Source organism: Amblyomma mixtum, chromosome 3, assembly GCF_055824585.1.
Source record: "Amblyomma mixtum isolate Tamu chromosome 3, ASM5582458v1, whole genome shotgun sequence".
NCBI lineage: Eukaryota > Metazoa > Arthropoda > Arachnida > Ixodida > Ixodidae > Amblyomma > Amblyomma mixtum.
Window position 1 is genome coordinate 307689572 of NC_143014.1, and position 16140 is coordinate 307705711.

Consider the following 16140-nt stretch of genomic DNA (forward strand, 5'->3'; position numbering starts at 1 on the left):
CAACAGTGGTGGCAGCGGTGGGATCACCCAAAGTCCCAACAGCCGCTGCCATTAGCTTTCTGAGGATGGTGGGCGCTGCCAGCTGTGTCACTAGGCGAGTGGAACGGCTCTGCCGTCCGCAGGATGTGCTGCCGATTGCGACGCAGTAGGCTCCCGTCTTCGGTTTCCATTAAATATGATCGTGATGTGACCTGCCGCGTTACTTTGGCTCTGCTAGTCCAACCCTGATCTTCTAAAAGGCGGGCAGTGTCTCCTGTCCTGAGTGGCGGTAGTTCCGGCCTTGGCCGGTGCCTTTGTGTCTGCTTCTTCACCTTGGTTGCCTGAGGGGTGGAGAAGTCTGGAAGACGGCCTCGAAGTTGTCTACCCATCAGCAACTGCGCAGGGCTCCTTCCATTCTATAGTGGCGATGACCTGTAGTTTAGAAGTCCAAGCCAGAGAGGCTCATTAGCATGCTTTGTTTTCTTCAGGAGTCTTTTGAACACTTGTACTCCTTTCTCGGCTAGCCCATTTGCCCTTGGAAACCTCGGACTCGAAACCACGTGTCGAAAGTCGCATAGCTTGGCAAACTCTAGGAACTCCCTCGAGGAGAACTGCGGTCCCCCATCCGTGCACACTTCTGAAGGTATCCCATGCCTGGCAAACCACATTTCCAGTTTCTGGATGACTTGGTGGCTCGTTGTTTGAGTCAGCTGTTCTACTTCTGGGTAGTTTGAGTGAGCGTCATAGCCCACTAAGTATTGCACTCCCGCAGGCTCACACAGGTCGAACCCTATTCTTGACCACGGAAACAAAAGGACAGGCTTCATTAGCACTGGCTCTGATGGCTGCCGATACGCGTAGCGACAGCAGGTCTCACATTTTGATGTTTTTTCCTCAGTGTCCTTTTGCATAGCCGGCCAATACATTAGGGCTATAGCTCTCGCCTTTGCCTTGTTTACCCCAAGGTGCTCCTCGTGCAAGCGGTCCAGCATTTCTTTTCGTAGCTTCTTAGGTATTATCACTTTAGCGCCTCTCATAACGATACTATTGCCGCGAGTCTTTGTAGCGTTTGTTTGTTGTGTTTATTTGTTCATGCTTCAAGGCTGCCGGCACGCCGCTTTATCGTTTCGTTTGTGACGCAAGACGCGCCTAGAATTATCTCGATGGATCGCAATCCGGACGGAGCCGACTCTAGTTTGTGCCAGAATGTTCTAGTAACTTCTAAACCTTTATCTCGAAGATTCGCTGTCGGCTTTAAAAAGAGCACGGCCGACAGCGGCGGGCATTCTGTCCGACGACCGCCGAGCACGTTTGTTGCTACGCCGCCGCCGAGTGATTCAGTTCTTTGCGGGCGCAAGTCAGCCCGAATAAAGACTTGAAGGAATCATATTCTTAGCGGTAAGAAACAGACACAACACCAAGATACACACACACAGGACACCCGCTAGACTTCAACTATCTTTACTGGACACTTGTACGACATAACTATGTATCACTGAGCACACGCAGGTGCCTCGTCATCCGCATCCGTGGGAGCCGACAAAAAAGAAAGGGAAATTATCGAAGCCTTTCGTATTCAAGAGGCGGGCGACATGTGTGTAAGCACTCCCTCCCTGGCGTTGGCAGAAAAAGAGATTGTTTATCTGCGCAACCGTATGCCTTGCAGGAGAGGGGAGGGCGTAGTTAGACCTGATGCGGATGACGAGGCACCTGCGTGTGCTCAGTGATACATATTTATGTCGTACAAGTGTCCAGTAAAGATAGTTGAAGTCTAGCGGGTGTCCTGTGTGTGTGTATCTTGGTGTTGTGTCTGTTTCTTACCGCTAAGAATATGATTCCTTCAAACCGTTACCAACTAGCCCAACTTAATGTTTTAACCAAATAAAGAGTTCTGTTTCGAAGACATCCTCGTTGTTTTTCCTGTTCGCCGGACTGCAGTCACCACTACGTGACATCTGGTGGATGTGCTAACGGATGTCTCTATCGCCCTCACCCCCTAGGAGCCGTCAGAGCAGCCCGAGCCGTCTCGAAGAAGATCCCGCGAAAGCCGCAGAAGCCGTCCCCTCCGCAGGCGAAGGGCGAAGCAGCCGTCGTCTCCAGAGGTGTCCACCAGAATTCGGACTGCTACCGGACCGCACGCGAACGAAGAAGGACCCCTCAATTTCGACCTCAGCCATGGCTATGACACCAGCCCCCATTATTTTACACCAGCCCCGACTGCCACCCACGTTCAACGCTTCACCGGGCGAGGATCCCGAGGAATGGTTGGAACAGTTTGAGCGTGTCGCCGTGTTCAACAATTGGGACGACCAGACTAAGATGAGCCATGTTTTCTTCGCCTTGGAAGGACCAGCGAGAATCTGGTTCGAGAACAACGAACCTTCTCTAGCGACATGGGAATTACTCAAACGGGAGTTCCTGAAGGCCTTCACGAGCATCATCAGGAAAGAAAGAGCTCAGCTGCTCCTACAGTCACGCATCCAACACCCGAACGAGTCAGTGACCGCATATATAGAAGATATGAAGCGCCTTTTTCGACGAGTCGATCCTGACATGGCAGAGGAGAAGAAGGTGGAGCTTCTGATGCGTGGTGCTAAAGAGGCACTTTTCGGCGGTCTCACCCGCAATCCACCGACGACGGTCGCGGAATTCACCACTGAAGCAGGCGCCATTGAGAAAACCTTGGAAGCACGAGCCCGTCATTTTCCTCGACAGCCCCAAGTGACCTCGTCTGCCCTCTCGGATGGCACAGCATTCGGAGGCCACCTGCGGGATGTTATCCGCGAAATTGTACGGGAAGAGCTGCGTCGCCTGCTACCATCTCCCAACCAGCCTCAAGTAGCGACCCTTGAGGAAATCGTACGCGAAGAAGTGCAGCATGCGCTTGGCACCCCGTCATCTTCGCCTCCTGCTGAAGCTCCAGCATTAACCTACGCCGCTGCACTACGCAGTCCTCAGCCCCAACGCGGGAGCCGAAGTCCGCCTCTTCGACGTGAACCAGCTGTTCCCGAACGCCGCCTCCCTGCCCCCGCCCGCCCAGTCTACGAACGACGCCCAAGCCCCAGGAAGTGCGACGCCTGGAGTACTTCGAACAACCGCCCGATGTGCTTCCATTGCGGCTAAGCCGGTCATGTACTCCGCCACTGCCCGTACAGACGCATCGGTCTGCGAGGTTTCACTATCGACGCCCCACGACCATTCCCCGGCCAGCGACCACGGGAAATCGACGACTACCTGCACAGAGGGGAGTACGTGTCGTCAAGCCGTCTTTCCCGCTCCCCGTCACCGTCCACCGCACGCTTTGCACCACCGGGCCGCAGCTACGCCGCGGCAGTCCGAGGAAGGTCCCCTAGCCCCCGTAGGGGAAACTAAACAAAGCAACCTGTGGAGGTCAGGTTGCTTGCCGAGGAAACGACGAAGATCCTCCAGCGACCACGCCGTATGTTGACGCCGCACGTACTACACCGACGACGCATACAACAACCTCGACCACGACGCGAACCGCCTTCAAAACGACGCCGTCATCAGGAAAAGCTTCTACCACACGCCCCACCTACAATTCCCATATCCGACGAAGCCGTGACCCGACGCCGAAGACGACATGCAACGCCAGAGCCAGGACATCCGACTTAGAAGTCGTTATCGACGGCCGAAAAGTTACCGCTCTAGTCGACACAGGAGCCGATTATTCGGTGATGAACGGACCGTTCGCTGCGCAGCTGAGGAAAGTAATGACCGCTTGGGACGGCCCACAAATTCGCACCGCAGGGGGCCACCTCATTACGCCATCAGGACGATGCACAGCGCGAGTGACTCTCAAGGGACATACCTACCCCGCGACCTTCGTAGTGCTACAGCAATGTTCCCGCGAAGTGATCTTGGGTATGGATTTCCTTAATGAGCATCAGGCGATCATCGACCTGCGATCCAATATGATCACACTTTCTACGGACGAGGCCATCCCGTCGATGAGAACTCCGGAACATCACGTTGCGCTCAGTGTCCTGGAGGAACAAGTGAGTGTCCCACCCCGCTCAAGCGTCATCATCACCGTAGGCGCCACGGAAGCGGATAACACTGAAGCCATTATCGAGGGGAACATGCAGTTGCTTCTCGACCGAGGAATCAGCATCGCCAGAGGCATCGCACATTTCCGGAAAGCACAAGCCGAAGTACTCCTGACAAACTTCAGCGAAGAATACCGGCACGTTAACAGAGGAACGACGATTGCTTTCCTCGACGAAATATCCGATGTACGAGACTCATTCGCCCTCTCCGATCCATCCGTAGAAGATTCACCTGACCAAGAGAACTCGCCCACTTTCGACATAAACCCAGCCCTGCCGCGGACCAGACGAGACCAGATCCGCAATCTCCTTCGGAGCTACAGCCAGTGCTTCTCGTCGTCGCCAAAAGTCCGACAAACGCCAATTGCCAAACATCGCATTATAACCGACCAGCACGCCCGACCTCTCCGCCAGAGCCCCTACCGAGTGTCACCGCGAGAACGACAAGCCATCCGGGACCAAGTGGAAGAAATGCTGCGCGACGACGTTACCCAGCCTTCAAAGAGCCCCTGCGCTGCACCTGTTGTTCTAGTGAGAAAGAAAGACGATGCACTTCGATTCTGCGTTGATTACCGGCGCATGAACAACATCACAAAGAAGGACGTCTACCCCCTCCCTCGCATCGACGACACACTGGACCGGCTCTGCAACGCCAGGTATTTCTCATCGATAGACCTCAAAAGCGGCTACTGGCAAATTGAGGTCGATGAAAGAGATCGCGAGCAGACCGCATTCATCACTCCAGATGGCCTCTTCGAGTTCAAGGTGATGCCGTTTGGTCTCTGTTCCGCACCAGCGACATTTCAACGAGTAATGGATACAGTGCTGGCAGGCCTTAAGTGGCAGATTTGTCTGGTATATTTAGATGACGTCGTTGTCTTCGCCTCGAGCTTTGAAGAGCACCTGAAAAGGCTTCGAACAGTACTAGACGCAATCAAATCGTCCGGGCTAACCTTGAAAGCAGAGAAGTGCCACTTTGCCTATGAAGAGCTGCTGTTTCTAGGCCACATTGTTAGCAAGGAGGGAGTACGCCCAGACCCGCAGAAAACAGCTGCTGTCGCAATGTTTCCGCCACTGGCCGATAAGAAAGCTGTGCGCAGATTCCTCGGACTGTGCGCGTATTACCGTCGTTTCGTCAAAAACTTTTCGCGCATCGCCGAGCCACTGATCCACCTGACAAAGGCAGATGTGCCATTTAAATGGGAAGCGCCGCAAATAGAAGCCTTCATGGAACTACAGCGCCGCTTACAGACCCCACCGAGAGAGAGAGAGATAACTTTTATTTTTCAGCTCAAGTCCGAGCCTTCACCCCACCGATCCTTGCGCACTTTGATGAAAACGCCGAGACTGAAATTCATACCGACGCAAGTAGTGTGGGCCTAGGCGCTGTCCTCGTTCAGAAAATTGACGGAGTGGAGAAGGTCATCGCGTACGCTAGCCGTTCCCTGTCCAAAGCCGAGGCTAATTATTCGACAACTGAGAAGGAGTGCCTTGCCATCATCTGGGCTACGTCGAAATTCCGTCCCTACCTGTACGGACGACCGTTAAAGGTGGTCAGCGATCACCACGCACTGTGCTGGCTCGCCAGTTTGAAGGACCCCTCCGGCCGCCTCGCTCGATGGAGCCTACGGCTCCAGGAGTTTGATGTAACCGTCGTTTACAAGTCCGGACGCAAGCACTCTGACGCCGACTGCCTGTCACGAGCCCCTGTAGATGCACCGCCGCCGGACGACGATGAGGACGCCTCCCTGGGACCCATCAGCTCCAGCTCTTTTGTACAACAGCAACGCGCGGACACCGGCATAAAATGCCTCATCGAATACTTGGAAGGCAAGGTTTCTTCACCCCCCCCCCCCGCCTCGTTCAAGCGAGGATTGTCTTCGTTCTGTTTACAGAGCGATGTCCTCGTGAAGAAGAACTTTGCAGCGAACAAGACAGCCTACCTCCTTGTTGTACCTGTAAGTCTGCGCGGAGAAGTTCTTCAGGCCTCACACTACGAGCCGACAGCTGGACATCTCGGGTTTTCACGCACCCTCCGCCGCATTCAAGAAAAGTATTACTGGCCCCGACTGTCTGCCGATGTCGCACATTATGTGAAAACCTGCCGAGATTGTCAGCGACGAAAGACCCCTCCAACCCGACCAGCAGGATTTCTGAACCCCATTGAACCCCCCTTAAGGGCCTTTCAGCAGATCGGCATGGACTTGCTTGGGCCGTTCCCGACATCAACATCTGGAAATAAGTGGATCATTATAGCGACCGACTACCTGACCCGCTGCGCCGAGGCAAAAGCCCTACCGAACGGAACAGCAGCAGAAGTCGCCAAATTTTTCGTGGAGAACATTCTTCTGCGACACGGCGCCCCCGATGTGCTCATCACTGACAGAGGAACAGCATTCACGGCGGAACTGACGCAAGCCATCCTCCATTACAGCCAAACCAGTCACCGGAGAACAACTGCATACCACCCGCAGACCAACGGACTGACCGAGCGCCTCAACAAAACCATCGCCGATATGCTCGCCATGTATGTCGATGCCGAACACAAGTCCTGGGACGTCATCTTGCCTTACGTAGTCTTCGCCTACAACACTGCAGTGCAGGAGACCACCCAGATGACGCCTTTTAGGCTCGTCCATGGCAGAGGCCACGACCATACTGGACGCCATGCTGCCGAACGTTACCGAGGAAGATAACGTCGACGCCTACCTACAACGCGCAGAAGAAGCCCGAAGACTTGCCCGATTAAGGATCAAAGACCAGCAGCGGACCGACGCCACACGCTACAACCTACGAAGACGCGACGCGGAATACAAGCCAGGAGACCGAGTCTGGGTTTGGACGCCCATTCGCAGCCGACGATTGAGTGAAAAGCTTTTGCGACGCTATTTCGGCCCGTACAAGGTTCTTCGTCGGCTAGGTGAATTTGACTATGAAGTCGTCCCTGACCAAATAACTGCATCCCAGCGACGCCGCGTACCACCCGAACTAGTCCATGTCGTACGCCTAAAGCCCTATCATGCACGCTAAAGGACGCCGTGTTTCCACATTCGGTGTTTATTTTTGCACAATCCGTTTTTGATTGTTGATAGCCGCATTATTTTCTAAAGCATCGAGGCGATGCTTCTTTGAGAGGGGAGTAATGCCGCGAGTCTTTGTAGCGTTTGTTTGTTGTGTTTATTTGTTCATGCTTCAAGGCTGCCGGCACGCCGCTTTATCGCTTCGTTTGTGACGCAAGACGCGCCTAGAATTATCTCGAATGATCGCATCCAGGCGGAGCCGATTCTACTTAGTGCCAGAATGTTCTAGTAACTTCCCAAGCTTTATCTCGAATGTACGCTATCAGCTTTAAAAAGAGCGCGGCCGACAGCGGCGGGCATTCTGTTCGAAGACCGCCGAGCACGTTTGTTGCAACGCCGCCGCCGAGTGATTAAAGGGATACTGAGGCGGTTTTAGAATCAGCTAATTTTTTAGGGCTTTGGAGTAGTGTCATTGCTGATCACGTCTGTGACATTATTTTTTCGATTTTGGCTAAAACAGTGGCGCAATCACCAATTAAAAACGCGATGTTCAAATCTCCCGCGCCCCGCGCGAGCGTAGGAGAGGAGAACAGCGGAGAGGGAAACCTCGTCCATGGCGGCCAACGTGACGTCACGTTGAGGAGCCGGGGATACTTCGGCGCACCCGAGCGAGCTTTCAGCGCGCGTTGTTTCTCGTGCTGCGTGCGTTGTGACGTACAAAGCGTGTCAACCGACCTTGAGAATCAGAATCAACACGAGGTAGTACTCTGCGTTCGTGTCCATGAACAAATACGACCGAGACTGTGTCGTCTTCCACTGTTTTTAGCAAGATCAAAAGCTCGCAGCGCAAGCGCTCGCTGCTGTGACGAAGAATTCAAGCTGATCAAAGCAAGATTACTCTGCTCGAACCACTTTCGTAAGAGCGGCTACATGCAGATCTTGTCCCTAATGTGACCTCTGGAGATTTCTGTCGAAAAGGTGCGGCTGAACCATGACACAGTTCTTTCGATTTTCTCCCGCATGAGAGGCGTGTCAGCATTCCGAAGAAGCGCCTCTTTTAAAAGTAGAAACAGGCTCACTTGGCCCCTGAAGAAACCTTATAGAGGCTCGAGCATGTGTCGCTCTCCTCAGCTTAGGTGCGGTCAGACCACCTGAGACGTGCTCAGCAAGGCTCGGTTAGTGATTTTATACTCGGTTCGACGTGTCCAAGCAAGCAAGCAGAGCAAAGCATAATAAAGCAAAGCAAGCAAGCATCGAAGCTCTTCATATGCGGCATCTCGTTTAATCGTAGCTAAGCAATTAAAATGAAAGCGTTCGACGTTGATTTCGGATGCGAATTTATGAGAGAAATGAATGCCAACCGAGTTTTTGCAAAAAAAAACACCGCAACCTTACTCGGTTTCTTCATCAAGTTGTGGCAGCGGGCGAGTTGCAGCTAGCTTGGCTTTTAAACACGCATGTGGCGTGTGGCTCGAGTGGTTCCGGTCTTTAAAAAAGGTGACCGTTTAATTATTGGTAACTACAGACCTATCTCACTTACTTCCAGTACATGTAAACTTATTGAACATATCATATCAAACTACGTCGTCTCGTACCTTGAGGAAAACAAAATTATTTCACCCTTTCAACACGGTTTCAGAAGAGGCTTATCAACTACCACGCAGCTCGTGACCACTCTTCATGAATTTGCTTCATCACTAGATAAGGGCGAACAGATTGACGCAATTTTCATGGATTTTAGTAAAGCGTTCGACCTCGTTTGTCACAGTAAACTGATATTTAAGCTTCGAAAAATTGGCCTCCCCGATAACCTTGTTAATTGGATTCGTTCTTATCTTTCCAACCGACAGCAGTTTGTTCAGGTAAAGGGCTGCTCCTCTCACATTCTACCGGTGTCCTCTGGAGTGCCCCAGGGTAGCGTCCTTGGCCCGGTTCTCTTTCTCATCTACATCAATGACATCGTTTCGGCCATTGACACTGCAGCTATAAGTATTAGGTTATTCGCAGATGACTGCATTCTCTTTAAGTCTATTAATAGTAACCAGGATCAAGCACGCTTACAGATAAACCTTAATGCAGTTGCAGATTGGTGCGCGGAATGGTTAATGGAAGTAAATACTGATAAAACTGTTCTCCTACGGGTCACGAAAAAGAAGAATCCCTTCCAGTTTACATACACTCTGAACCACGAAAACCTACTGCAAGTTGACAACTACAAGTACCTCGGCGTAACATTAAATAAGCACCTTAGTTGGACTAGTCACGTCGACAAAATTTGCGCTGCTGCTGCAAGGAAACTTGGCTTTCTCCGCCACAAATTAAAGTCTTCCCCACAGTCCGTGAAGCTATTAGCATACAACACGTACATTCGACCTAAACTTGAATATGCTAGTGTGTCATGGGATCCATTTCTCAAAAAAGATGTACATTCACTAGAGATGATACAAAGAAAAGCAATCCGGTTCATTTTCAACAGTTATCATCGGAATGCTTCAGCGTCCGCCATCATGTCTGTAAATAATATTCCATCCTTGGAAAAAAGAAGAGCACTCGCTAGGTTAAAATTTCTTTTTTCACTTTATCACCAACAGTTCAATTTCTCTTCCAAGGACTACCTGCGCCCACGCTTAACCCGGCATACTAGGAACGTTCATGACCACAGCCTTACGCCGTTCTTTGCCCGTACAAACCTTTTTAAAAACTCTTTTTTTGTTCGCACTATCGCTCAGTGGAACAGCTTGCCAGCTTTCGTCTTTTCCGCGCGTAATGTTCATGATTTTGAAGAACGCTTGTCCCCTATCATCTGAGTTCTGTTTGTAATCCTACGTCTGGTATTTTATAATATTTCTTCCTGTTTTTTTTTTCTTTTTGACAATGTTGTTCATACAGCAACCTTTTACTTTTGACTGCCTTTATGTTGATCATTCAGGTGTTTTGTAGTGTTTGTCTGTTTTCTTTCTTTCTTTTTTGAAGTTTGGTGTGATCTTTGGCTGTTGTTAAATTGCCCACTCTGCTTGGCCCTCGGGCTGCAGTATTTTGTAAATAAAATAAATAAATATAGTTGGCAACTTCTTCACTGAACCTAAAGTGCAAATCTAGGAAGGGCGAACGTTTCCGAGGCAGCGATTAATATTTTCTGGCATCTGCTGAACGCGCCACGAGTGAAGCAGCAGCCTTGTGCGCGTATTTGGCTTGGTTTCCAGCGCACAATGATTGCGTCACTATCTTGTGGTCACATGCCTCGCAGTGCTTGGCCACTGCGCTTCGCTAATTTTGACACTAACTTTGTTCTCCTTCATCGTTTCCTTGAAATACTTTCTTGCCCCAACCTGCAACGCCGGGTAGTGAGAACAGGATTTTTTGTACACAGTGCTTTGGGCATTTTCTTTAGGATGACGCTCTTCCGGGTGAGCCAGGAGGCGTCCGGTGGTGGTAATTGACTTGAGTATTGTTCGCACCCCTTCCTTTCCGAAAATACGAGCCGAGGTTGTGCTGGCACCTTTTACGCATGGTCGGCATCGCGTCTTTGACGCTGGCGTATGCTTGTGCTAGGCGTAGAATTTTTTGCTTGTGTCTTTTTTGGTTTCAGGCGATACGTGGAATGAGCAAACTGTAGTATCCTTTTCTTCGGAGGTCAGTAAAAAAAAATAGTCGCCGTATTCGCTTTTACAACGCCACGGAAAGCGGCGATCTGCATTCAACGCAGCGCCGGATCCGCATCGGCAGCTTCTCCAGTCTTCAAAGTGGCGTCACGACCTCTCTTGACCAATCACGGGCGGCGGCGCGCCGCGCGGCGTGCCCCGCGGCACATGCCGCATATTTCGGCTAAAAAAGGCAATTCGCGCTTGGTTTTGCCTTATTTGGATGCGATATTCCAGTATACAGCATGAAAAACTATAGGATGCCGCTGCCAGCCCGATTTTCAAAAAAAGTGCTTCAGTCTCCCTTTAAGTTCTTTGCGGGCGCAAGTCAGCCCAAATAAAGAGTTCCGTTTCGAAGACATCCTCGTTGTTTTTCCTGTTCGCCGGACTGCAGTCACCACTACGTGACACTATTCACAACGTACAACGCTGCTGCCACAGGCGATAACCGCCCTTGAATGGCCTCATGATTCTCGAGAGCGGTCATCACTCGCCTGAGGTCTTCATCTTCAGCCGTCGCTGCCTGCAGCCTCTTTACCATGGCGTCACTGACGAGGGTTGAAAGTAAGTTCACAGCATGTATGGCTACATCTTCATATTCCCCTGCCCGAGTTGAGTCTGGTGGGATCCGCAGGCGCGACAGTGCATCCGCCAGTAGGAGCTGCATGCTTTCCGGGCACGAACTGCAGGGTGCAGTCGAACTGCATCAGACGCAAGAAAAAACGCTGAACACGAGGGGGCATTTCATTCAGTCCCATTTTCACAATAGCTAGAAGGGGTTGATGGTCTGTTTCTATGGTGACATGAGACCCCACGATGAATTCTCTGAAGCGTTCGCAGCCGAATGTTATTCCTAGTGCCTCCTTCTCAGTTTGAGAATACCGGGTTTCCGCTTGCGTTAAAACACGCGAGGCATACGCCACCGGTCTCCAACCCCCCTCATGTAGCTGGAGGAGAGAGCACCCAAGGCAAAGTTGGACGCATCGGTAGACACTTTAGTGGGCCTCTGAGTGTCGAAAATGGCCAACAAGGGGGCAGAGGATAGCATGCCGCACAAGTTTTTCCATTCCTTGTCATGCGCCTCTGTCCACTCGAATTCACCGTCCTTCCTCACGAGGGAGTGTAGCATGGGTGTCTTTTCAGACAGACAAGGCAAAAACTTACCGAAATAGTTGACTGCGCCTAGGAGTCTTTGCACCTCCTGTTTGCATGTGGGCGAGGGAATACTGGCTACGCATCGCACCAGGTCCGGATCGGGCCGTATTCCTTCTTTAGAGAGCACATCACCTAGGAACTTGATCTTGTCAGCGGCCACTACACACTTCTCCGGGTTAAGCGTAAAGCCTGCAGTCCCAATTGCTCTGAGCGCCGCCTTCAGTCAGGCGTCGTGCTCCTCCCTGGTTGCTCCCCATACTAAGATGTCATCTATGTAGACCCGCACCCCCGAAAGGTTGTCCAGGGCATCACTCATGGCTTTCTGAAAAACCTCCGGCGCTGAACTCAGCCCAAATGGAAGCCTCAGGAACCGGTACCTGCCAAACGGCGTGCTAAACGTGCAAATGCTGGACGTATAGTCATCTAGAGGTATCCGGTAGAAGCCTCTATTAGCGTCCAGTTTGCTAAAATACCTGGCGCCTGCCAGCTCTGCCTCAATGTCCTCTCTTCGGGGCAGTTCGTAGTGCTCCCTTCGGATACCCTCATTCACACGCCGCGGGTCCATGCACACTCTTAATCTCCCATTTTCCTTAGTTATGATGACAAGCGGGCTTACCCAGTCAGTTGGGTCCTGCATCCGGGTTACAATGCCCTCCGCCTCCATGCGGTCCAACTCCTGGCGCAGGGGCTCCTTCAGAGCGTGTGGCACCCTCCTCGAGGGTAGCGCTATAGGTCGTGCATCGTCTTTCAGGCTGATCCTGTATTTGCGCCTCGTACATCCTAGGCCACGGAATAGAGCGGGAAACTCTTCAATAATCCGCTGCTTGTCCATTCCTTCCTCTTGTGACACTGACCGGACTCGTGCTATGAAGCCGAATTTCTCACATGCCTCAAGGCCGAGTAATGCCTGTTTGCCCTTCTTCACCACATAGAAAACCAGCTGTTCGCGTTTATCGCCCACTTGAAGAGGCAGCACCGTTGTACCAACATGCTGTATAGCATTGCCTCCATAGCCTGAAAGAACAGTCTGGCTGGGGCGCAACGGTGGCTTTCGCTTGAGTCTCCGGTAAGATAACGGCAACAAATTCGCGTGGGCTCCCGTGTCGACCTTCATGTGCACTGTATCTGTGTCAACTTTAACCGGAACGATCCAATCGTTCGAGCTGGCGACGCCGGCTATGTGCACGTCTAATATTTCAAAATCATCTTCAGACTTTTCTTCAGGGCACTCAACTTCTTGAACGCTTCTCTTCGCTTTGCAGCACGCCGCGAAGTGGTTCAGTTTTCGGCACGCCGCGCACCTCTTTCCCCATGCCGGACATTTTCGCGGCGGGTGACAGCTGCCGCAGAAGTTGCACCGCCGCAAAGTCTTGCCCCGAGCCGGCCCGTCAAACTTTCCTTCCACTGCGTCGATCACCTGTGCCGTCTCTGCCTGCTCCCAGACTCGCGCCTGACTCGTGGCAGCCTCAGCCGCTTTGCAGAAATCAATGGCCTTCTCGATTGTCAAGTCCTTCTCGCGCAACAGTCTGTTGCGCAACTTTTTGTCCTGAGTTCCACAAACTAACTGGTCACGCACCATGGAGTTTTTGAGATCACCAAAGTTACACGACTGCGCCTTGAGCTGCACGTCCCTCAAAAACTGTTCAAATGGCTCACCTTCATTCTGCAGTCGCATGCGGAAGACGTAACGCTCGAACGTTTCATTCTGTTGTGCGCAGTACTCTTCGAACTTGCGCACCAGCACATCGTAGTCCTCCGCTTGGGCAGACGTAAGTCGAAAAGTGTTGAAGACATCAATGGCCTCCTGGCCGGCCACATGTAAAAAAATGGCTGCCTTCTCCGCGCTGGTACGTTCCTTTCCCATGGCTACGAAATATAGCTCGATGCGTTCCCTGAACTTCCTCCAATAGACGATATGCGAAATTGTTTGGTGGTCTGGCAACACCGCGCCCACAACTTCCGGTTTCCATCTTGGTTCGGGCTAGCTCGTCGAGCAGATGCATCGTTTGCTATGCGTACCTTCTTGATATCGGTATAGCTGTCATGAATCTTGCGTGTGAAATTTCAACAGGCAAGCTCAGCTGCTGCGTTGTTTTCACTGCTCATTATTTACCAAATGTAGGTGCTTTCAGTAAGCGCCAACTTCCACCTACCGCGTCCTGAGCTTCGCTTGAAGTCTGGCGCTGATGATAGCCAGAATCGGCACTGGGAAGTGTGTTGGCAAGTCGAACTCTGCGCCACTGTCATTTTAATTCGCGCATTAAAGCACCGGTTCAAGCATCACGCATTATCGTGGCTATTTTATTCCCAGGTGGACGCGATTTCATCTGGTGGGGTAACAGCGGTTATTTTGCGCTGAGTGCACAGATGTCTTGACAAACTTCTGTGAAAGCGTGAACTTTCGTTCGCGCCGAAGCAGGAGCTTCGCAGGACCCTCGACCAGCTGCGTAATGTGATTCCTTTAGTGCAATGTACAATGCACATCCGCGGTTTTCAACGTCACCGTTTCAGAGCCCGGCGCCGCGTTTCCGCTGCAGTTCGTTCAAACCGCGTCTTGCTTAAGACGCAGTTGAAGCGAGTATTGCGATGTTGTCAGTCGATGTTAACAAGAGGAAAGTGGGCGCATATAATTAAAAAAATTGTAAGCAAAGACCCAGTTTTTTTTTTCAGATAAGCACTAAGCTACCGCGGCGGCTTGATTAGAGAAAGAGCGTACAGCTGTAGGTGCCTGCACAGACTCGATACGCTGGTCAAGCTGTGTATGCGGGGGTGAAATTCGCATGTTCGGTTGCCTCCGACACTTAATTCGCTTCCTCCCAAACCTACAGAAATTTCTTTGTTGCGAAGCAAGCTGTTGCAGCTTGCCACAACGATAATAAAATCTGATGGCCTGAAGCGTTTTCAGAACAATGTTGCACGTACTTTCTAGCTGGGAAATGCGTCCCGCCTTCAAAATAAAGTTGCTATATTTTTTTTTCACACTTTCGCCGCCGGAGATATCGAATATACAGGAATCCTCAAAAAATAAAGCATTCGCACCTCAGTTTTTATACGTAGGATGTATTGCTTCACAAAGATGCCTTAACGCGCATAACATATGCGGGCGCGATCACGTACGACATTATAAGAAAACAATGTGTGGGATCTTGCAACAACCCCATGGTCCAGAGAGATGGCTAGCCCTTCCAAAACTAATTAAACACGGGAAAAACTTAACTGAACACGTAACAAACTAAGCAGTAATGTGCGTGTGGTTTTTCGAGTGCGCTAATTAGTACGCCACGGCATGAGCAATCGAGGTTTTTAGATGGAGCGCACTGAGTGCCCATGGCCGCGATTTACCTGCACATTAATGAACGTGCTTCTTCGCGACTGGAATACACGCTTGAGGAACACTGGCGTAGGCTCGCTCAAAAAAAATTACCTTCTCTATTACGTTGCTCAAGTATGCGTCTACATATATTCACGCCCGACCGGAGAGTTAATAAATGCACTAAATCGTCTTCTAATCTTGATCAGAGGCAACAAAGGCTGTGGTCCGTATCTTGATGTAAACGCAAATCACCTAGAAAGCTTTGTGAAAAATCGGCGCAGAAAGCGCAAGCTGTGCACTGAATGGCGTGCTGACACACGATACCTCGCATGGCATTTGCTGTTACTAAAACGTTGGGGCAGAGTAAGGAAGAAATAGAAAAGCGAAAAGCTGAAACGCACCTAGTTCTGGCACGCATCGTAGTTTCTTTGCGTAGTGGACAGCACAGCGTAAGAGCGCATCGTCATTCCACTTTTCAAATGAAGCGCAGCCGTTTTAACTCAACGCAGGGCCGCGGTTTCGTTTTCTGTACAGAACCAACATGGAGGACTTAGTTCTCGGAGCGCCGAGAGATGGCGCTGCGCATTTCGCATATCGTCGATTGGCTGCCACGTTCTCAGCGAGCACGAGCGGAGCAGGAGGTGGCAGGGCTTCCATGCGTAGGCTTGAATTTCGAGCTCGCTATCCAAACGGTCCCTTGCGCGGGAACAGCGCTGCCACTTCTGACACCATGTAACGTACGGGAGTGACGACACGCACGCCAAGGCGAGTGCTCAACAAAGAGAGATGTTTATTGCGACGCACGCCGATGAGTCAAGAACGCGCAAGGCACCTTGGGAGCTCAGGGTTGCCGGCTGGGCAGTGCGCTCCCGCTAGGCTGGGCTACGTTACAAAAGGTAAGACGGCTTCTTTTGCCCCTTAAGACTGCGCATTTTGTTCGCAGGTGAACTATTCCCAAAGCCTGA

The 16140-nt window shown here is 51.4% G+C and overlaps 1 protein-coding gene and 1 pseudogene across 1 annotated transcript in view; both read left to right on the plus strand.

Moving 5' to 3' along the window:
- The first annotated feature begins 820 nt into the window (after nucleotides 1-820).
- On the plus strand, nucleotides 821-7038 carry LOC149355534 (uncharacterized; annotated as a pseudogene).
- Nucleotides 7039-15810: 8772 nt separating this feature from the next.
- Nucleotides 15811-16140, plus strand: part of LOC149355535 (uncharacterized) — a 37094-nt gene continuing 36764 nt past the window's right edge. Inside the window, exon 1 of the mRNA XM_089577663.1 lies at nucleotides 15811-16071. Within this exon, the coding sequence (XP_089433789.1) occupies nucleotides 15984-16071 (88 nt within the window). The 5' untranslated portion in view covers nucleotides 15811-15983. The remainder of the gene's footprint in view (nucleotides 16072-16140) is intronic.